The sequence below is a fragment of the Dasypus novemcinctus genome, chromosome Y (assembly GCF_030445035.2).
Source record: "Dasypus novemcinctus isolate mDasNov1 chromosome Y, mDasNov1.1.hap2, whole genome shotgun sequence".
NCBI lineage: Eukaryota > Metazoa > Chordata > Mammalia > Cingulata > Dasypodidae > Dasypus > Dasypus novemcinctus.
The window spans coordinates 23927366-23949683 of record NC_092216.1 but is presented as its reverse complement, the minus strand read 5'-3'; the positions used below and the strand labels follow the sequence as shown (position 1 = coordinate 23949683).

General features: G+C 44.0%; 1 protein-coding gene and 1 non-coding gene across 2 annotated transcripts; one reads left to right on the top strand and one right to left on the bottom strand.

The window, feature by feature from the left end:
• The first annotated feature begins 6799 nt into the window (after positions 1-6799).
• Positions 6800-6906, top strand: LOC139438435 (U6 spliceosomal RNA). Its single transcript, XR_011648110.1, has one exon. It is a non-coding gene; the product is annotated as a U6 spliceosomal RNA (small nuclear RNA).
• A 14452-nt stretch (positions 6907-21358) lies between these two features.
• On the bottom strand, positions 21359-21745 carry LOC139438295 (endogenous retrovirus group K member 18 Pro protein-like). Its single transcript, XM_071213412.1, has one exon. The coding sequence runs from the start codon at positions 21743-21745 to the stop codon at positions 21359-21361; it is 387 nt and encodes a 128-aa protein (XP_071069513.1).
• Positions 21746-22318: the final 573 nt, after the last annotated feature.

Sequence of the window (22318 nt, the reverse complement as noted above, 5' to 3'; positions counted from 1 at the left end):
AGCTACCAAACATGGTTCCATTTTGGTTTACATCTTGGTTTACATCATCGATTATATTTTGGACTGTATACTTTTCTAAATTTTTAGGTACATTATGGCTTATATTATGATCTACATTTTAGACTATACAATTTTATATATTTTTGGTAAAATTTAACATGTCCTATATCCATCATTGCACAGTCTTGTGGAACATTTCCATTGCCACCCAGTTACCGCCGCTTCCATCTATTCTGTTCCTCTCTGCACCTCCCCTCAGGGCCCACATTGACAAAGAAGCTTGACTGCTTGAGGAATCACATTCACAGATAATAGCAGCAATGCTGAGGGCCTGACATGCTAGACTGTCCTCCCACATTCTCTCTTGAGACACAGTTCCCTCTGTTTGAGAACATCAGGCCTCCCCAGGATGGGAGTACACCTTCCCACTTATTGTATGGGTCTCCACGCAATGACATAACACGTTATGACAAGATGAGCACTCACAAACTCCTTAGCAGCCTGCCCCTGTGCCAGAAGACCCCATTAAGCACCTTTAAACCAGTCACCCTTCCTTATATTTTCTAAAGAGTTTTATCAACATTATAATTTTAACCACATGCTCCACAATCTCTCACGTTCATCTGCTCTGCACCACCCTCCCCTAATTCCTGGGACCATCTGACCCATTCTCCCAATCCTAGACCCCTCAGGCTGCAAAGCCCCACCCAAAAGAATCCCTATGCCCCCATTTTAACTCTTCCCTTTACTTACCTCCACTTTATCATAGATTTCACCCATGTAGGCATCAGTTCACAACCTTCCTCTCTCCCCTCCTCCCCTCAATTTCCTATAAGCCTATCTTCCAGTCTCTAGCTCTCTGAGACAGTTTGGTTTTATTACTTCATACCAGAGAGGTCACATAGTATTTGTCCTTCAATGCCTGGCTTGCTTCACTCAACATAATGCCCTCAAGACTCATCCACATTATCCCAAGTGTTTGTACTGTATTCCTTCCTACAGCTGAGTAGTATTCCAGTAGTATATCACATTTTGCTTATCCATTCATCTGTTTATGGGCATTTTGGTTGATTCCAAATTTTGGCAATAGTGAATAATGCTGCTGTAAACATTGGGATGCATGTATCAGTTTGTGTCCTTGTTTTCAGTTCTTCTGGACATATACCCAGAAGTGGAATTGCTGCATCATGTGTTAAAACTATAGCTAGTTTTTTGAGGAACTGCCAAAATGTTCTCCAGAATGGCTGGATGCCTCTGCATTCCCACCAGCAGTGGATGAGTTTTCCCATTCCTGCACATCCTCTCCAACACTTGTAGTTTTCTGGTTTGTAAGAGCCGGCAATATAAGGTATGTTAGATGGTATCTCATTGTAGTTTTTATTTGTATTTCCATAATAGCTAGTGATTTTGAGCATCTTTTCATGTGCTTTTTAGCCTTTTGTATTTCTTTTTCAGAGAAGCATCTGTTCAAATCGCTTGCCCATTTTTTAAATGAGTTGTCTTGTTATTTTTGAGATATAGAATTTGTATATATATGCAAGATTTTAGTCTCCTACCAGTATATGGTTACCAAATATTTTCTCCCATTGGGTAGGCTGTCTTTTCACTTTCTTGAGAAATTCCTTTGAGGTGCAAAAGGCTTTAATTTTCAGGTGACTCCATTTATCTACTTGTTCTTTTGCTGCTCATGTTCTGGGTATGAAGGTCATGAAGCCATTTCTTGTTGCAACATCCTGTAGATGTTTTCCTACATTCTTTCCGAAGGTCTTTATGTTCTTGGCTCTTATATTTAGGTCTTTAATCCATCTTGATTTTTGTGTAAGGTGTGTGATGGTAATCCTCTTTCATTCTTTTGTATATGGATATCCAGTTTTCCAAGCACTATTTGTTGATGAGATCATTCTCTCCCAGGTGAGTGGGCTTGGTGACCTTGCCAAACATGAGATGAATGTATATGTGAGGATCTATATCAGAACTCTCAGTTCAGTACCATTGGCCACTATGTCCACCCTTGCACCAATACCATGCTCTTTTGACCACTGTCACTTTGTAGTATATTTTAAAATCAGGTAGTGTGGGTGCTCCAATTTCCTTTTTCTTTTTCAATATGCCTTTGGCTATTTGGGGCCTCTTTCTTTTCCAAATAAATTTCATAGTTAGTTTTTCTAGTTCTTTAAATACTGCTGTGCTGATTTTTATTGGTATTGCATTAAATCTGTAGATTAGTTTGGTTAGGATATATGTCTTAATGATATTTAGTCTTCCTATCCATGAACAGGGAATATTCTTCCATTTATTTCAGTCTTCTTTGATTTCCTTTAACTAATTGTGTAGTTTCCTGTGCATAAGACTTTTACATCTTTACTTAAATTTATTCCAAGGTACTTGCTTTTTTTAAAATTTACTACTTGAAATGGTATTTGTTTCTTGAATTTCCTCCTCAGGTTGCTCATTACTGGTGTACAGAAATGCTAATGCTTTTTGCATATTGATCTTATAACCTGTGACATGACTAAACACATTTATAATTTCTAGAAGCTTTGTTGGAGATTTCTCAGTGCCTTCAAGGTGTAGGATCATGTCTGCAAATAGTGAAATTTTGACTTTATTCTTTCCTATTTGGATGACTTTTATATCTGGTCTTGCCTCAGTGCAGGAGCAAGCAATTCCAACACAATGGTAAATAGGAGGGGTGATAGTGGGCATCTTTTCCTTGTTCCTGATTTTAGAAGGAAAGAGTTAGGATTTCACCATTATAAATGATGTTAGCTATGGGTTTTTCATATCTGCCCTTTATCATGTTCAGACAATTTTCTTCTATTCCTATCTTTTGCAGTGCTTTCATCAAGAAAAGGTGCTGTATTTTGTCAAATGCTTTTTCCGTGTCTATAGATATGATTATGTGATTTTTTTCCTTCCATCTGCTTATGTGGTGCATTACATTTAATGATTTCCGTATGCTGAACCATCCTTGAACAACAGGGATGAAACCCAGCTGGTCATGCTGTGTAATTCATTTAATGTGTTGTTGAACATGATTAGCAAAGTGTTTTGTTGAAGATTTTCACATCTAGGGTCATTAGAGAGGTTGGACTGTAATTTTCCTTTCTTGTGGTGTCTTGGTTGAGCTTTGGTATTAGGGCAATGTTAGCATCATAGAATGAGTTGGATAATGTTCTTTCTATTTCAATTTTTTAAAAAGATTTTAAACAACATAGGTGTTAGTTCTTTCTGGTATGTTTAGTAGAATTCAACTGTGAAGCCGTCTGGCCCAAAGCTCTTCCTAGCTGGGAGGTTTTTAGTGACTGTTTCTATCTCTCTATTTGTGATTGGCTTGTTGGGATCATCAATTCTTTCATTTGTCAATGTAGGCTGCTTATGTGTTTCTAGGAATTTGTCCATTTCCTTTAAATTGTCCTTGTTGGCATACAGTTTTTCAAAGTATCCTATTATAATAGACTTTATTTCTTTTAGGTCAATGGTGGTATCACCTTTCTCATTTTGTATTTTGTGTATTTGCATCACCTCACCTTTTTCTTTGTTAGTCTAACTAAGGCTTTGTCAATTTTATTGATCTTCTCAAAGAACAAACTCTTTGTTTTGTTTATTTTTTCTAGTGCTTTCTTATTTTCTGTTTCATTTAGTTCTGCTCTGATCTTTGTTACTTCTTTCTTCCTTCTTCCTTTGGGGTTAGTTTTGTTTTGTTTTGTTTTTTAACTAATTTCTCCACGTGTGCAGTTTGGTCTTTAATTTCAACTCTGTTTTGATATGTGAACTTATGCCTATGAACTTTCCTCTCAGATCAGCGTTTGCAGCATCTCATAAGTTTTGATATGTTGTGTTTTGATTTTCATTACTTTCAAGGAAGTTATTGATTTCTTTTGAGATATCCTCCCTCACCCACTGTTTGTCTAAGACTATGTTTCTTAGTTTCCATAACTTGGTGCCTAATCTGGGCCTATGTCCCTTGCAGGCTTCCAGTTTCCCTCTACTGTGGTCAGAGAAATTATTTTGTATGACTTCAATCTTTCTGATTTCATTGAGATTTTCTCTGTGGCCTAGCATGTGTCCTATCTTGGAGAATGATCCATGAGTGCTTGAGAAGAGGGTATATCGTACTATATTTGGGTGTAATGTTCTGTATATGTCTATTAGGCCCACCTCCTCTAATATATTGTTCAAAGTCTCTTTCTTTATTGATTCTCTGTTGAGATGTGTCCAATGGTGATAGTGGTGTATTAAATTCACCCACTATAAATTGTAGAGGCATCTATTCCTCCGCTTAGTTTTTCCAGTGTTTGCCTCATGTATTTTGATGCACCCTGGTTAGGAGAATAAATGTTTATGTTCACTCTTTCTTCCTGAAAGATTACCCCTTTTCAGTAATATGTAGTATCCATATTTTTCTCTCAGAACTGTTTTTCTTTTAAAGTCTATTTTGTCTTACATGAACATAGCTATTCCAGACCTTTTTTGTTTATTGTTTGCTTGTAAGATTGTTTTCCAGCCATTCACTTTCAACCTCCTTGAATCCCTGGGTCTAAGATGGGTTTCTTGTAGACAGCATATGGATGGGTCATATTTCCTTATTCATTCTGCCAATCTGTGTCTCTTGACAGGTGAGTTTATTCCATTGACAGTCAGTGTTATTCCTCTAAAGGGAGTTACTTACATTATCCATATTTTCTATGATTTGTGTATGTCATATATCGTTGTTTTTTCCTCTCTCTCTTTTTGTCTTTTTAGTTGTTCTTACACTCTCCTACAACTCTGTCTCTCTTGTTTTTTCTTTTATCCTGCAGAATTCCCTTTAGTGTTTCTTGTTGCATACTTAGTTTCTGTTTATCTGTGAATATTTTGAACTGTCCGTCATTTTTTAATGCCAGCTTTGCTAGATAGAGTATTCTTGGCTAGAAACTATTTTCTTTAAGTATTTGTCTATGTCATACCACTGCCTTCTTGCCTTTATAGCTTTGGATGAGAAATCAACACTTAATGTTATTGGGCTTCCCTTGTAAGTGATGTTTCTCTTTTCTTTTGCTGCCTTCAGTATTTTCTCTTTATCTTGAACGTATTGGATAATTTGGCAGGTATATGTCTTGTGGTAGGCCTGTTGGGATTTATGCTTTTTGGGCTGTGTTGTGCTTCCTGGACACGTACTTCCATCTCCCTCCTAAGTTTGGGAAGTATTCAGCCATTATTCCTCCAAAACCCTTTCTGTGTCCTTTCCCTACTCTTCTCCTTCTGGGATGCCTATAAGGTGTATATTTTTGCATTTTGCACTTTCATTTAGGTCCCTAAGTACTTGCTGGATTTTCTCTGTCTTTTTATCAATCAATTCTACAGTCTTATTTCAGATATACTGTCTTCCACATCACTAATTCTTTCCTATGCCTCTTCAAATTGGCTGCTATTTGCCGAGAGTAAATTTTTTTAAAGATTTATTTTTATTTAATTCTCTCTCCTTCCCCCCACACCCCAGTTGTCTGTTCTGTGTCCATTTGCTGTGTGTTCTTCTGTGTCTGCTTCTATGCTTGTCAGCAGCACCAGGAATCTGTGTCTCTTTCTGTTGCATCATCTTGCTGCATCAGCTCTCCATGTGTGTGGTGGCATTCCCAGGCAGGCTGAACATTCTTTTGTGCTCAGCATCTCTCCTTACAGGGTGCACTCTTCTTGCACATGGTGCTTCCTTATGTGGGGAACACCCCTGCATGGCATGGCACTCCTTGTATGCATCAGTGCTGCACATGGGCCAGCTCCACATGGGTCAAGAAGGCCTTGGGTTTGAACCATGTGGTAGGCAGATTCCTATCCATTGAGCCAAATCCGCTTCCTGAGAGTGTATTTTGATGTTTTGGAGGTGCCTTTCATCACCATCATATCCATTATCTTTTTGCATATGTTTACAATGTCCTCTGTATGCTTTCCAAGTGTTTTCATAATATCCTTACTCTCTTGCTTCACTTAATTAAATTGGTCCATGATATTTGTTTTGAGAGTTTTGATTAGTTTTTTGATCTTCTGCTCTTCTTCCTGGTTTTTAGTTTGTTCATTGGATTGGGCCATGTTTTCCTGATTATTGGTATGGCTTGTAATTTTTTATTGCTGTCTGGTCATCCTTTTATGTTGGTGGGGGTGCTCAGTTGATTAGCTTCTCCATCTAGCCATGGGGCTTATTTAGATGCTGTTTTTATGTATGTATTAAGTCTTCCCTTTGAAAGTTGGTTTTTATTCTAGTTCCTTATTTTTGTCTAAAGTTCTCTTGAAGGAAAATATTAGGGCCAGGGAATGTAAAAGAGGTTAGAAAAGAAAATATATAATAGTTGTGCTGATACTAAGTGTAGGCAGAAGAACCATGTGACACCTATGAGAATAAATATTATATTCATGTATGCTGTGTAGATTTATAACAATAAAAACGTGGAGTACCTACAATGAGATGCAAAACTGAACATGGAGAATATAGTATCAAATAGAAGGCCAGTATTGTCAGGAGAGAGGGAAAGAGAAAAAAAAAGACAATAACATAAAGAGTGGATTAAAGATAGAAATCAGAATAGAGGTGTTGGAAATAGAGGTCAGAAAAATTGGGACTGAACAAAAGAGGTGGAATGTAAGAGAAACAACAGAAGATGGAAGAGAGATAGATGTAAAGGAAAAGGCATGGCATTGGTAGCCTAAATCAGTTTGCACAGAAAAGAGAATATAGAGGATGAGGAAACACAGCAAACAAGAAATACTGCCTGCAGTACCTACTAGAAAATGAGATACAAAAAAGAAAAAAGAAAAGAAAAAAGGGATGCTCACTTCAGCAACACATATATTAAAACTGGAATGGTACAGAGAAGATTAGCATGGCCGCTATGCAAGGATGACATGCAAATTCATGAAGTGTTCCATATTTTCAGAAGCAACTACAAAGAGACCTCTAATAAAAGGGTGAGTCAGACCAGCAGAATATCTTAACCTACATGTTGAACCAAGTGTTAAAAACTGTTCTTTGACCTTGAATAGCAGGGGGGAATGGCAAAGATCAATGGGTTGATATGACTAAGAGTCTTCTAAAAAGAATCAGGAGGTCATCAGGGAGATCACACTTACACACACCTCAGCAGGACCCCAGAAAAAAACCAAAGTAGATACAGCCCTAGGTACTGGTTCTCCTGAAGGCTACAGAGATCTATAGGCTATATAGTCATGGCAGAAGGATTTGGAGCTTTGTACCATGTCAAAAGGCCCTACTTTGGAATTTGTACTCCTGGGTGTGATGGAGCTGGACTCAGATGTGACTTTTCTACACATGCTTCTTCTGTCACTTTTATTGAACTTGTGGTTGGTAAAAGGGATGGTCCATACTCAGGAGACTTGACTCTCTGGGCTGCCCATGTGCAGCAGAGTGGAGACTCCTACTCTCTTGTTCATTTGTCTTACCCAGGTCAGCTAATAGGGAGGTGAAGATGGTCAACCACCACACCAGGGAATCAAGAGTGCCTATAACTGTAAGCAGAGGAATTGCACCCATCACCCATGTCCAGAATCTAAGCACCCTCTTAATCTAGTGGTGGAGAGGACATCGCCATCCCAGAGTCCACAGAATGGAGGAATAAAATATGAATTAGAGTGAGCTTACTGATATTCTACTATAAAACTATTGTGATGAGTAACAGATGAAATTTTAGCATCAAGGTGGAGAAAGTGGACACAGTAGTTGCTGAGGGCAGGGAGAGGGAAGAAGAGATGTGATGTGGGGGCATTTTTTGGGATTTTGAGTTGTCCTTAGTGATATTGCAGGGTCAGATGCTGGACTTTATATATCCTGCCATAAGCCACGGAAGGTACTGGGGGAGAGTGTGAACTACAGGGTCAACTATTATCTGTGTAATGAAGCAGTGCCCCAAAATGTGTTCACCAAGTGTGACAAGTATGGCATAATGATGTGGGAGGTTGTTGGTGTGGGAGGAGTGGGTTGGGGAGATACACAGGAACCGCTTATATTTTTTAATGTAACTTTTTTGTGATGTATAAATCTTCAAAAAATACAATTTACAGAAATGATGCGATGGGGGTGGGGAGTAGGTTATATGGGAATCGCTTATGTTTTTTTGTTTCTTTATATTTTTTAATGTACCATTCCTTATGACCAATTAATTTTAATTGAATATACATATATATGAAAGAAAAAAAGAGGAAAAAGTGAAATAAAAGTGTGGGGGGGGGACAAAGAGGAAGGAAAGACAAGAAAATAAACAAAATAGACCAGAGAAGGATTCCTCCTTGAAATTGAATAAACTGCTTAGGAATCTGTCCTTTCTGCTTTCTCCCTTCCTCACTTCCCTCTCTCCCAGGGCAGCAGGAAGCCCATATGAGAGCTCCCCTCTGGAATTCACATGGGACCCTGGTAAACCAAATCGCCAAAGAAAATCATGCCTCTTAGTCTTTGTGAGAGAGAGCACCCACACCTTGCTGGGAGCCCTAATTATGCTTTTGGAAGCCTAACAAGCATGTCCTACTGTCCCCCTCCCTTAGGTGTGTTGCATAGGCCTAGTTAATTGCCTGATTCCACCTTCTCTGAGACCAATTTCCCTAAATCAGGGCATTTAGGTAATTTAGGCTGCCTCAGCAGATTCGCCTCTCATCTCTTCTTAGCATCTCCCCAAGCCAACTGGCATGCTTCTCACAGCAGAAGGGAAAAGCATATACCTAAGCTTTTCCTGGATTTTACCTACTCTTTTAATCAATATTGACTATCCACTCTTCATTTTTTAAAATCAAATATTTACCTTAACACTTTATATTTACCCCTGTATTGGTGCCAAGAAGTAGGTGCTTAGGGGACCCATTTCCTAAGTTATTTATTTTTCATTACCATCTTAAAGTTTTATTTGTGTAAAATAGAGAGCAGTAATTGACTGCTTAACTCCCTTCCCCATCTTTGGTCTTCTTTTTTTAACTTTTTCATGTTCCTATTTTTTATATCAATGCTGAAAGTTACTCAGTTAACAAAAGACTACAGCTACAATAACTGCAAATATGCTTCAGTCAGTAGTTACATCCCCCTTTATTTTGTTCATTTTAAAATCTTGATGGGACAATTCCAGTTCTGAATGCCTCAAACTGAGGAGGGATATAGATATTATGGAGCAGTGGAAGGGAATTTTTTTGCTTGCAGTTGAAGATACTCCTTGAGGAGGAAGCTGGTACATTGTCACCATTTTTAGTTGACCAGGGCAAAGCTGAAGAATTAGAGAGTGAGAGTTTGACCGTATACCTGCTAGCTTGAAGGGCTCAAGTGGCATAGAAACAGACTGAAGGCTTTAAGACATTCTGAAAAATACTTACAAGTAAGTTGAAGTTTATAGCTTCAAATAATAGAAGAGTCATGATTAGGTGATTTATAAATGGTAGAACTATGTGTTATAAATGAAGTAGCTTTTCTTACTTTTCCAGATAGAGCCCATGGAGGAGGTGTTGAGTGTAACCATGTGGCTTGCTTTTGGTGTCTAGCTGTCCCTAGAGGCCATGGGAATATTTTTGTTTGAGTTTTAGCTTACATGGCACTTTGTGAAATCTACCTGACACCTGCATAAGTATAACCTCCAGAATGATCTCCTGGCTCACTTTGAAATCTCTTAGTCATAAAAAAACTGTTTTATTAAATATTTCCCCATTTTGGAATGGGTCTTTTTTTCCAAATGTGTCACTGATTAGCACTTGGTACTAATCCCTCCATGCCAGGGAGGTTTATGTCTGGGACTCGTGACCCATACTTTGAGGAAGGTAGTGATTTTATTAAAGGAGTACAGCATAGAGAAAGGCCATACTTGAGCAAGTAGATGTTCAGGAGGTGACTCCTACTCATTAATTATACTTAGGCATAGTTTTTTATAGGAATAAGATTCATAGGTACAAGCATTAAGATTGAGGGTTGGGCTTATTATCCTGTTTTCTTTTACTAGGCAATTTTATATAGTCCAGAGGCTTTAGCTATATTATTTGAGAAAATGGCAGGAATTTCCCAGGTGGAAAATTTAATATTATTTTTTTCCTCGTTTTAAAATAATGTTACACTAAAAAAAAATGAGGTTCCTATATATGCCCCGCACCCCTCACCCCAATCCTCGCACATCAGCAACCTCTTCTTTCATCATGGGACATTCGTTGCATTTGGTGAATGCATTTTGGAGCACTGCTGCACCACATGGATAGTGGTTTACATTATAGTTCACACTCTACCCCAGTCCACCAGTGAGCCATGGCAGGACATACAATGTCCAGTGTCTGTCCCTGCAGTACCACACAGGACATCTCCAAGTCCTGAAAAGGTCCCAGCATATCTCTTCTTCCCTCTCCCTACTTTCAGCAGCTACCGTGGCCACTTTCTCCAAATCAATGCTACAATTTCTTCCATTACTAATAACAATAGTTGCATAGTTTAATATTTTTAAGGTACTTTGAGAGCAGTACCCTTGTGGCAAGGAAAAGCCTCTATCAAGGAAACATAACAATGGCAACAAGGACACATTTATATCCCACAGAAGGATGTACCTATATAAAGTTCAAAATGTTCAAAGGCCCTGTCCATTGAGACACTCGATCTTCTCCATGTTTACCTTTTACCAAGGGTTATGTTAATTGACATGTAGAACCTAATTGTTATAATTCTCCTAGTTACACCTTTTTTCCCCCCTGAAGATGAAACTTTGCCCTGCAGCTGGCCACATGCACTTTCAAGTAAGCCTCAGAGTAAAATAGTGTAACTGACAAGAGAAATGTGGTTATATCTGTGTCATGAAAAACTATTCTAAGAATTACCAACATGGGTGAAATCTATGGTAAGCTGGAGGTAGTATTGGTAGAGAGAAGGGATAAAATGGGGGCATAGGTATACCTTTGGGTGGAGCTTTGAGGGCTTGAGCTGGTTTGGGGATGGGAGGATGGGTCATATGGCCCAAGAAATTGGAGGGAGGGTGGGGGAACCTTTGGACATAGGAGATTATCAGGAATGTGGTTGAAACTATAATGTTGAGAAAACTCATTAGAAAATATAATAAGGAAGATTAACTGTTCAAGATGTTTAAGGGGGAACATCTGACACAGGGTAGGCTTCTCGGGAGTGTGTGAGTGTTCATTTTGTCACAGTGAGTTATATCATTGGATGGAGACCCATATAATGAGTATGAAGGTATACCCACATCCTGGGGAAAACTGATGTTCTAAAACAGAAGGAATTGTGTCTGTCGAGAGAATTGGTGGCTCCCAATGGATTAGGGCAGTTGATACCTTAACATTGTTTCAAGTATCTGTGAATATGGTCCTTCAAGTAATAAAGAATTATTGTCTCTGTGGGTGCTGTGGGGAGAGGGAGAGAGGTATTTAATAGATGGAATCAGCGTAACTGTGGGGCAGTGGAAGTGTTTCACAAGATCACGCAATGATGGGTATAGGGCATGTTAAATTACACCAAAAATATGTAAAAGCCTATAGGTTAAAAGTTAAACAGCAATGTAAAACATAAGATAACTGAAAATTTAGAAAATTGTATAGTCGAAAATATAAGCTACAATGTAAACCAAAATGGAAGCTTCATTGAAATCTATGTTTCAATATCTATATATCAGCTGTAGCAAATATTATATGAACATGTAAAAATAGCATTGGGGAAGGAATGAAGTATTTGATGGTGGATATGTGGGAGTACCCTATATTACATATGTGAATTACTGGGATCTAAAATGTTTGTAAAGACAAAACCAATAATTAGAAAGAAAAAAAAAGAAAGGATGTAGACACTGAGGAAGAAATGAAAGAAATTGCCTTGACACTGTACATATAGGGCAACACCTATTGTAGTGATGAAAAGCAAAACATCAAAAACAAAGCTTTTTTATTTTTTCATTTTTTGATACCACAATTTAATTTTATTTTATTTTATTTTTCTAAATTAGTATGTATTCTATATCTAACAGTTAACCCATCACTCTATTCCACTTTACTCTTAATGGAATCTGGCAATATATTAGGGTTCATTTTTGAAGAACTTTTTGACCACAGAGAGGTTCAACTATGGCCGGGGAGGAATGGTCGGGAGGGAGTTCTCCAGGGCATGTATACAGGGTACCTAAAAATGTTTGGATATTTTCATAGTGGTTACAAATAAAAACAACAACTGAGGGAGTGCTGAGTTCCAAGCCAGGGGAGCTCTATCACATTCCTCAATGGAACAGCAACAACCCCTCAAGTGCTATGGCAAAGACCAACAAAGAAGGATGATCCAGCAATGAGGTCCTGATACTGATTACTATGCTTATGAGCCTGTGTGCCTGAAATATGAATAGGCCTAGAGCTTCAGGGTGCCTAAGAGTTACCTCCTGAGTTCCTCCATGTTGCTCAAATATAGCCACTCTCTAAGCAAAACTGAGCATGTAAATGCATTACCTTCCCCCCAGGGTAGGACATGACTCCTGGGGATGAGCCTCATTTCTGCTGAGGAATTACTACCAAGCACCAGCTGATAATGTAACTAGAAAAAGACCTTGTTGGATTGGGGGGAGAGTGTGGACTACTATGTGGACCACTGTCCAAGTGCTGCAGCGGTTCTCCAGAAAGTATCACCGGGTGCAGTGGATGTGCCACAATGATGGAAGAGGTTGTTGATGTGGGAGGAGTGGCATGAGTGTGGTGGGAGGTATATAGGGACCTCATATTCTTTGAATGTAACATTAAGAAGAAAATAACGAAGAAAAAAAAGAAAAAGACCTTGAACAAAAGGGTCAACTCAGACTAGCAGAATATCTCAGCTTTCATATAATATCTGATGTTACAAGCTTGCTTTTTGACCTTGAATAAAAAGGGGACATTGAAAGGACAAGTGAGTTTATATGACATATGAATTTATATGGTGGTTATGCATGCCTCAGCAGGGTCCCAGAGACAGTCAAAGTAGATATAGTCCCATGTACTGGTTCTCCTGAGGGCCACAGAGACCCACAGGTTCTCTGATCATGGCAGATAACTCTGGAGTTCAGTGCCATGTCAGCCCTCTTTGGAGTTTATGTTCCTGAGTGTGATGGAGTTGGATTCTGATGTGACCGTTCTACACATGCCTCTTCTGTTACTTTTACCAGACTGTATTGGTGCTGGGGTTGGTGTATACTCAGGAGACTGGAATCACTGGGCTGTCCATGTGACAGCCAGGCCCTGTGCCTCAGCAGACTTGCAACTCCTACCTTCTGGTTTATTGGACTTATCCCAGCCAGGGAACAGGGAACTGAAGAAGGTCAACCACCACACCACGGAGCCAAGAGTGCCTACAACTGCAAGTAGAATTGCATCCATCATCCATGTGGAATCTAAGCCTCCTCTCGATATACAGGTGGAGTGCACATAACCATCCCAGTGTCCACAGGATGGAGGAATAGAGTACAGATTAGAGTGGACTTACCGATATTCTACTGTGCATTGTGATTAATAATGGAAAAAAATATAGCACCGATGTGAAGAATGTGGCCACAGTAGTTGCTGAGGGTAGGGAAAGGGAAGAAGAGATATCATGTGGGGACATTTTCAGGACTTGGAGTTTTCCTGTGTGGTGCTGCAGGGACAGACAGTGGCAGACTGTGTATGGGCAAGCCATGGCCCACTGGGTGGACTGGGGGATAGTGTAAACTACAGTGTCAACCATTATGCATGTGGTGCAGCACTTCTCCAAAATGTATTCACCAAATGCAATGAATGTCCCATGATGAAGAAAGAGGTTGTTGATTTGGGAGGAGTGCAGTAAGGGGAGTGGGGGCTGTATGGGGACCTCATATTTTTTTAATGTAAATTTTAAAAAATGAGAGTAAAACACATTTCTGCTCACCACCCTATTGTTGACAATTGATGTGAGAATGTTAAAATATCGCTGCTACTATAGCCCATATATTGCTTTAGGTGTATTTTTCCATATATACCACACGATTATTAACACAATGTATCAGTGGAATATTTCAGAACATTATTATACTTTTATTATTAAGCACAGTCATCCACAACAGGGTTCACTGTGTTATATAATCTCATGGTTTGCCCTCTAGCATTCCTTTCAATTACAGTCACAACCCAAAACTTCGGTCAAACCACATTCACACAAATACTTCATCACTGGTAATTACACTCACAATAATGTGCTACCATCACCTCTGTCCATTTCCAAACAGTTTCTATCAGTCTACATATAAACTCTGAAGCAGCTAAGCATCAGCTTCCATTCTCTACCTCCATTCTATCTCCTGGAGACCTATCATCTAGATTCTACATCTAATAAGTTATGACAGTTCACTAACCATAAGGTCTTTGAGATTCATCCATGTTATAGGTGTTAATACTTTATTCCTCCTTATATCTGAATAATAGTCCATTGTATAAATATATACTACATTTTGTTTATCTGTTCATCACTTGATAGACACTTGGGTTCCTTCCCTCTTTTGGCAATTGTGAATAATGCTTCTATGAACATTAGTGTGATAATAGCTTCCCAAGGAAGTGCCAAGCTGTCTTGCACAGCAGCTGAATCTTTTTGCATTCCAATCAGCAGTGAATGAGTGTTCGTATTTTTCCATATCTTCTCCAACATTTCTAGGTTTCTGATTTTTTTAAGGTGGCCAGTCTAGATGGTAAAATATGATATCTCTTTGTGGTTTTAATTTGCATTTCCCTAATAGCTATTGAGTTGAGTATCATTTCTCTGTGTTTTTCAGCCATTTGTATTTCCTCTTTGGAAAAATATCTGTTCACTTTTTTAATGGGGCTGTTGTCTTTACATTGTCGATTTGTATGATTTCTCTGTGTATTATGAATATTAAATTTTTATCGGTATGTGGTTTCCAAATATTCTCTCCCATTTAGTGGTCTTTTCACTTTCTTAAACATCTTTGAAGCACAATTTTTTAATTTTGATGAGACCCCATTTATCTGCTTTTGCTATCATCACTTATGTGTTGAGCGTAAAGACCAGAAAAGCATGAATGACCAAAAAAATCTCAAAGATGCTTTCTTACAACTTTTTCTAGGAGTTTTTTGGTTCTTCCTTGCGGGGGAGGATCTCTTCCTGACGAGGGCGGCTGGAGGGGTCAGGAGAGCCACACTTCAGTGGGGTTCGAGGTCACGGCAGATGGCCTCAGGGGGCTCTCAGGTGTGGAGGACGCATGGCGGGGGAGAAGGAAGAAGCTGCGGAGACCAGGTCTGTGTGCAAGTCCGTTTTATTAAGGAAGTACAGTGGGTTATATAGAGATTGAGGAGGGTGGGGGGAGACATGGCGGTAGGGGATTGGCAGAAGCATGGGCAGACTTGTGGTTGGCTGCTGTAAGCAGTTACTAGGGATGGGGGCGGGTATTAGGTCTATAGGGACCGGGATTGGTGCAGGCGGGTACTGCCTTCCGATAGGTGGTTGCTAGGCAGAGGGCAAGCGGAGAGGCTAGGGGTGGGGTGGGAAAGGGGGGGGAAGCGATCTGGTGGGAGTCCGCTATCCAAGCCTCCAGGACAGCTGTTTGGGGAGATAAGCCAACATTTGCCCCTTCTAATTTTTTGAATTGAAGGAGCACGATGGGGTAGCAGGGGAGGGGGAGTGGTGCTGGACATGATTGGTTGTGGGCTGCTTCCTCGCCTTACATGGTTTGGTGTATGCCAAGTGTAGTACGGCTTTGCTCGCAGCGCAGGAGGGGGAGCGTGAATGCGGGTGGCCCAAACGGCTCCCGGCAAGCAGGTGCCTGGGCGAGACTGAGGACAGTATGCCCGTTCCATGGCTGAGGGCAGTGCGCCCATTCCAGCCGCCCTGCACCCGGGTGGTGGGCTGCGCACTTCCCCCACCGGGCATGGCTATGCTTGCCAGCCAAACTTGAGCCTGTCTCGCCTCATCTCCCCTTCTATTTTTGCATATGGTCAATGTCGCTGCCGCTATTAACTTTTGCGATCCTGGGTGGTTCGGAGGGACCGCAGAATGCGGCGCAAACCATAGAAGACGAGGAAGAGGAGGATACAAAGGAGTCCTATAGACCCATATGCTATGAGGTAAGAAGGGGAAAACAAATTAGCAATTTTTGATAAGACATCATTGAGCAGGTTAGCTGATAAGGTGGGAACGCTCATGGTCTGTAAACTTTCAATGTCTGCTTGGAGGCTTAGGGTATAGTTCCAAAAAGAGTTATTATAAGAGGTAATAAGCCAATTCCAAAGCTGCAATCTGGTGGCATTGAGCGCAGAGACTGGCGTTATGCAGATGGAGGAGGAGGGGAAGCGCCCATCGCAAAGCGTGGTAGACACTTGCCACAGGGCGGCAGTTTCTTCGGCTAAAAGATCAATTTGCTGTTGAAGGTTGAGGATAGCCTGATGGGTGACAAGGTTGATGTGCTCCTGCTGCTGTAGCACATGGGAGACAGTACTGGAGATGTTGTTGAGGGCACTCACAGTGAGACTTTGTTGAGTGAGAGCCAGGGCAGCGGTCATTGCGGCTGCTAAGCTTGTGATGAAAATTAGGGAAAGAATGGCAGTTAATCCGAAATCTCGTTTTGAGCGCGGTAAAGAAAGAGCTTGAGAGGGATATTCACGGAACACAGGGGCAACCCATGAAGAGATGTTGATCGGGAGCCAGAGAAGAGTAGGCTGTTGTATGAGGAAGGCATAAGGATGGGATGTGTTCCAAAAGTTGGAGATATTGCAGTTTGAGTCAGAAAATTTGAGGGATGAACAGATAAAGAAGGCAAAAGGGGGGTTAACATAGACGTGAGTGGAGATTTGTTTGATTTTGTGGGGTGTTACATGGGTGGCTTCTTCCCAAGAAGAAGAAGTGTTAGTGGTATAAGTTCCATTGCTGAGAGAACAGTTGTTTAAACAGAGGAAGGCGCAGAGGTCAAAGCATTTGAAAAGTCCACAGAGCTGGTGTCGGCCAAAGGCTGTAAAGAGATGTTGGTTTGGGTTTCTGCGCATATAGTGCTTTGATGTTGCATTTGTCATTGCTGGAGCAGAGGCTAGGGGGGATATCCAGAGATTTCTGGGGTGAGGATGAAACACTGCTGCGGTCACCCCTCGGGCTGAAGTGTGGTTTGCTGGCCTGGCCGCGGTAGGCCTAATTCCGCTGCCCCCATAATAGGGTGGTTGGTCGGGCCCACCGCCACCCCTGAAGGAAGCTCGGCATGGGCGCAGAGTGCCCTCGGGTCTCCCCTTCTCGGCAGCCATGCTTCTGTGGCCACCCCTCCTCCCAGATGGTGCCACCCGATGCCTTGTGGGGCGGCACCCTTCCTCCTTCTCCCTGCGCAGGCGCAGGGCAGAAAATTCCAGTCTGCCCTTTTCCCCTCCCCCGACAGCAGCAACACCCAGGTGTGGGCAGAAAAATCCAGCCCACCCTTTTCCCCTCCCCCGACAGCAGCAACAGCCAGGTGTGGGCGGAAAAATCCAGCCCGCCCTTTTCCCTTCCCCCGACAGCAGCAACAGCCAGGCGTGGGCGGGAAACTCAAGTTTGCCCTCCACCCCAGCAACAGCAGTCACCAATCCCTAAACCCTGCCCCTTCCCCCAGCAACAGCGACAGCCAATCCCTAACCACCACCCCTCCCCCATCCAGTACCGCCCACTGACCTTTCGCCGGCAACCAATCAGAACAGGGCGTGGCTTCGACCAATCAGCCTTCCCCAGCCCCTATAAAACTGTTGCCTCTCCCTCAGTAAAGTGGACTTGCGTGTTTACCTTGTCTCCGCGGTAGTTCTTCTGCCGTGCGCCCTCCAGTCCTGAGAGCCCCCGACAAGGGCCTGGCCTCCCTTGTCCCCAGTTCGTCGCCTGCTTCTCCGGGTGACCCCTTCGTCGCCTGCTTCTCCGGGCGACCCCTTTGTCGCCGGCTTCGCCGGGCGACCCCGTCAGCCGAACCGCGCAACCCCTTGTGAGACCAATCCCTTGTCTGCTGCCGGACCGACCCCTCGTCCCAAGCGGGACCGACCCCTTGTCTCAAGTGGGACCAACCCCTCGTCCAGAGCTGGACCGACCCCTCATCCGCAGCCAGACCCCACCTCTACCGACCGAGCAAGCCGCCGCACACTGCTTCTCCCTGAGAGGTGGAAAGACAGGGGAACCAGCAGAAATCTTCTAGCCATGATGATCGATTGCGTAAGGGGCTGCAAAGAGGAAAGCTAGGGCGTGGGGTAAGCACCCGCTCTACACTGGCATTTCTTTGAAACGCTCGGAAGGGCCAAGTACCATTAATCATTAAGAAGGATCCAGCTGTTTCATTGTAGCGATAGAAATCTCCTGTCGGGTAAGGAAAAAGAGTTAGGTTGTTGAGGAAGGAGGGGAGGCTTGTTGTATCATCTGAGTTGTTTATGCTGTTTCTGAGAATAAAAAGTAAAGCATCAGCAGGGGGGGTTAAGGTGGTGTTGAATATGGCAGACGCAGGGAGGAATGTCAGGTTGCAGGGTAGTCTGAGGGAACAATTGGACTGATAGAACTTAGGGAAGTTAGGGCTTTCACTGGTTAAGAAGAGAAACCCAGGGGGGTGACGGACTGTGGCCCATACTGGCTTGGCATTTGCAGTAGTGGCTGTGGAGAGAAGAAGGATTAGTAGGGCCACAAGGTTGATGGGCTGGTTAGATGGGCAGGGTGTGTGTGCTCAAACTCGGCGGTAAAGATTGAGGAGCAGTTGTTCTTCTGTTGGAGGAGATGGGTCGTCAAGGATGAAGCGTGTCATCTGATGAGTCAGGTGCCTCAGTCGTCGGCGTTCCCTCCTCGTCAGGTGCTGGGTCAGTGGGGGCTGGGCGGATGTTGCGTCCCAGGATCCAGATGAGCTGGGTGGCGTCATCTGGGAAAACACAAGCAAAACCCCTACCCTGGGCAAGGAGGGGAGCTGGCCCTTGCCAAGTATTATTTTTGGGGTCTTTCCAATGAGCTAGAGGGGCTTGGGTGGGGCGGTATGAGGGGCCCCAGTGCTTATGGACAGGAGATAGCCCTTTCTCATCAAAAGAGAGCAGATTAAGATGGATAAGGCAGGAAGTGATGACCTCTCCTGGTGTCTTTAAGGGATTTTCCTGCCTTTCTTTGTGGATCAAGAGCTTGAGTTGCTGGTTGACACGCTCGATGATGCCTTGTCCTTGCGGGTTGTGTGGGATGCCGAAGTGATGGGTGATCCTGTAGAGCTGCAGGAAGGCCACGAAGGCAGCACTTCAGTAGGCAGGGCCATTGTCTGTCTTGAGGTCCCAGGGCACTCCCATGAAGAGAATGGCTTGGCACAGAGCTCGGATGGCATGCTTTGCTGTTTCTCCAGGCAAGGGCATGGCGTAGCACATGTGCGAGAAGGTATCGATGGCCACGTGCATGAATTTGAGCCGTCCGAAGGAATTGACGTGTGTGATGTCCATCTGCCATTGGGAGTTGGGGCAGAGGCTGCAGGGGTTGACTCCTTGTGGCTGGAGAGGCCCGAGGGGCAGGAGAGGTGCACAGGTGCAGCAGGAGCACACTAGATGCTTACAGGTCTCTATGGGTAAGTCTGGAAAGAGTCGGTGGATGGAGAGTGCAGAGAAGTGGAACTGTGTGTGTAGGAGCTTGGCTTGGTTGATGGTATCCCCAGGGTCGAGGGGCCGAGGCGTCGTGTGGTTGGTGAGAGCGGCCGATGGGGCATTTGAAGGTTGTACGGCTTGGTCTGCTGCCTCGTTTCTGGCGGTCAGCGGGCCTGGGAGGCCGGAGTGGCTTCTGATATGTGAGATGAACCACGGATGACATCTCGACTCCAATTGGCACTGAAGGAACTCGAGCGCCCTGTCGATGGGTGAGTACGTTGGGAAAAAGGTGGCGAGGGGCAGGGCATGGCATGCCTGCAAGGTATACAAACTGTCCATGAAGATGTTCAGTGGTTGATCTGCACAGGTGTGCAGTGCGATGGCGACTGCGAGCAGTTCTCCCACTTGGACAGAGAACGCATTGGCAAACAGGAGAGTCCGTGGTTTCTTGGTTGTGGGAGCATAAATGATTGCTGCATAGCTAGTTTTGGATGCATCAGTGAAGATGGTGATGGCGTGAGGAATGGGTTTCCGAGCAGGAAGAGGATGGAAGAGGGGGGAGAAGGGCAGTCGAGTGATGCCTTGCAGGAGTCGGTGATGCGGGTAGTGGTTGTCAAAGGAACCTCTGAACACCTTGGCGAGGACTTGCATGTCTGCATCATGCTGGAGCAAGTTGGTGGTGGCTTTGGCGTCGAAGGGCCAGACTATTCGAGTGGGTTGGACGCCATAGGTGTGCATACTTTGGTAGACCAGGTCGGTGGTGAGAGCGATCCATGCCCGAGTGAACGGGCAAATTTTTGGGAGCTTGCTCTTCGCCGTTTGAAGCCAGAGTAGTGGCCCATCTTGCCGGAGGAGTCCGGTGGGTGTTCCCCGCGTAGGGAGAACAAGAGCTTGAATAGATTTGCCAGGATCATGGCGCTCAAGTCGGCAGTTTTTGAGCACTTTATTAACAGCCTGTACAGCTGCTTGGGCTGCTGGGGTGATGACGATTTTCTGGGCAACAGCTTCTGGAGGCTGGCCCTTAGTCTGCAGGAGCAAAAAGAGAGGTTGGAGCTGGGCGGTGGTGATGGGGAGCGCAGACCGCAGCCAGTTGATTTGCCCGCATAATTGCTGCAGCTCCGCGAGCGAAAGTTTTGGCGGGATGGTTAGCTCTGGTGCTAATGGAGTGATGGTGTGATGGAAGCGGAATCCCAGGAAGTTAAAAGGTGGTTGAAGACGAACCTTGTCCGGCTGAACAGCCAAACCGATTTGGGCGAGGACACAAAGAAGGTCTTGAAGGACACTTTGTAGTGCTTGAGCGTCCTCATGGGCAACGAGCAAATCGTCCATGTAATGGATGATAAATGCCCGTTTGCACAACGGAGCAACAGCACGGTCGACATAGAGCTGACAGATGGCAGGGCTGTTGCGCGTCCCTTGTGGAAGCACTCTCCATTGGAAGCGCTGCGCTGCTCCTTGGTGATTTGTCCATGGCATGGTGAAGGCAAACCGCGGGCAGTCATTCGGGTGGAGAGGAATAGAAAAAAAGCAGTCTTTGATGTCGATGGTTGCTGCATGCATATACTGAGGAGCTGCGGTGGGGTGTGGACACCCTGGTTGCCGTGAGCCCATTGGCTTGATGTGTTTGTTGATTTCCCGCAGATTGTGGAGGAGGTGGTACTTTTCATTGCTCTTCTTCAGGATGACAAAGACAGGTGAGTTGTATGGACTGGTGGAAGGTTCAATGTGTCCTGCCTGTAGCTGCTCCTGAACGAGAGTCTCAAGAGCTTTCAGTTTATGGGACGGAAGAGGCCACTGCTCAACCCAGATGGGTTCCTCTGTGTCCCATTGTAGAGGAATGGGTTCAGGTGGTGTAAGATGAACAGTGGCGCTTAGTATTGGGGGGATTTTGGACTGTGGAGGCTGCCGTGGTGAGAATTGCTCCCATCTGTTCGAGGATGTCTCGGCCCCAGAGAATGTTTGAGACGGTGGAGATTATGAGGGGGCGGAAGCGGCCATGGCGGCCTTCTCTGTCCTCCCACTTGATGGCAGTGGCACACCTCCAGGAGTTGGAGGAGCCCGTGGCTCCAATGACTTGCGGCCCTTGCTCAAGGGCCCAGTGGTTGAAGGCAGCAATTTCAAATGGGATGAAGGAGATTTCTGCTCTGGAGTCGAGTAGACCTTCTAGCCATTGACCTTCTACTTTAAGCTCCATGAGGGGCTTTGTCCCTCTAATGGGAACAGTCCACATCATGGATGAGGTGGGCGTGGCATTTTGGCCTCTTGGGTGCAGGGCTGAGGCCTGCCCCGGGAGGCGTTTAAAGGCGGCTGGTTGGCATTGGTTGAGCGGCAGTCACGAGCCCAATGGTACACTTTCCCGCACCTGGGCCAGGGGGTAGGTGGTCCTCGGCAGTGAGGTGGAATAGCTGGAACAGTGATCACATGGGGCGGCGCGGTGGGCCGAGCGTGAGGGCATTCTTGGGTGAAGTGACCTGTCTCTCCACATCTTAAGCAGCCAGAAGATATGGCGAGGGTTGTAGCTATAGCCTTGGCTAGAGAGGTGGCTTGTGGATCAAGGCTGTGACAGGCCAAGACCCAGTCATGCACCCCCTTGTCTCTCATAGTGAAGATGACCTGTCTGCAAACCTCGTTCGCTCCCTCTAAGATGAGCTCTCTGGCGAGAGCTGGCTGGGCTTGTTCCCCGATGACTTTATGCTTGCAGGCTTCAGTGACTCTTGAGACGAAGGTAGAGAACTCTTCATCCTTGCCCTGTGTCAGTTGAGTGAATTTCTGAGGCCGAGAGGTGGCAGCGCTGTGGAAGGCT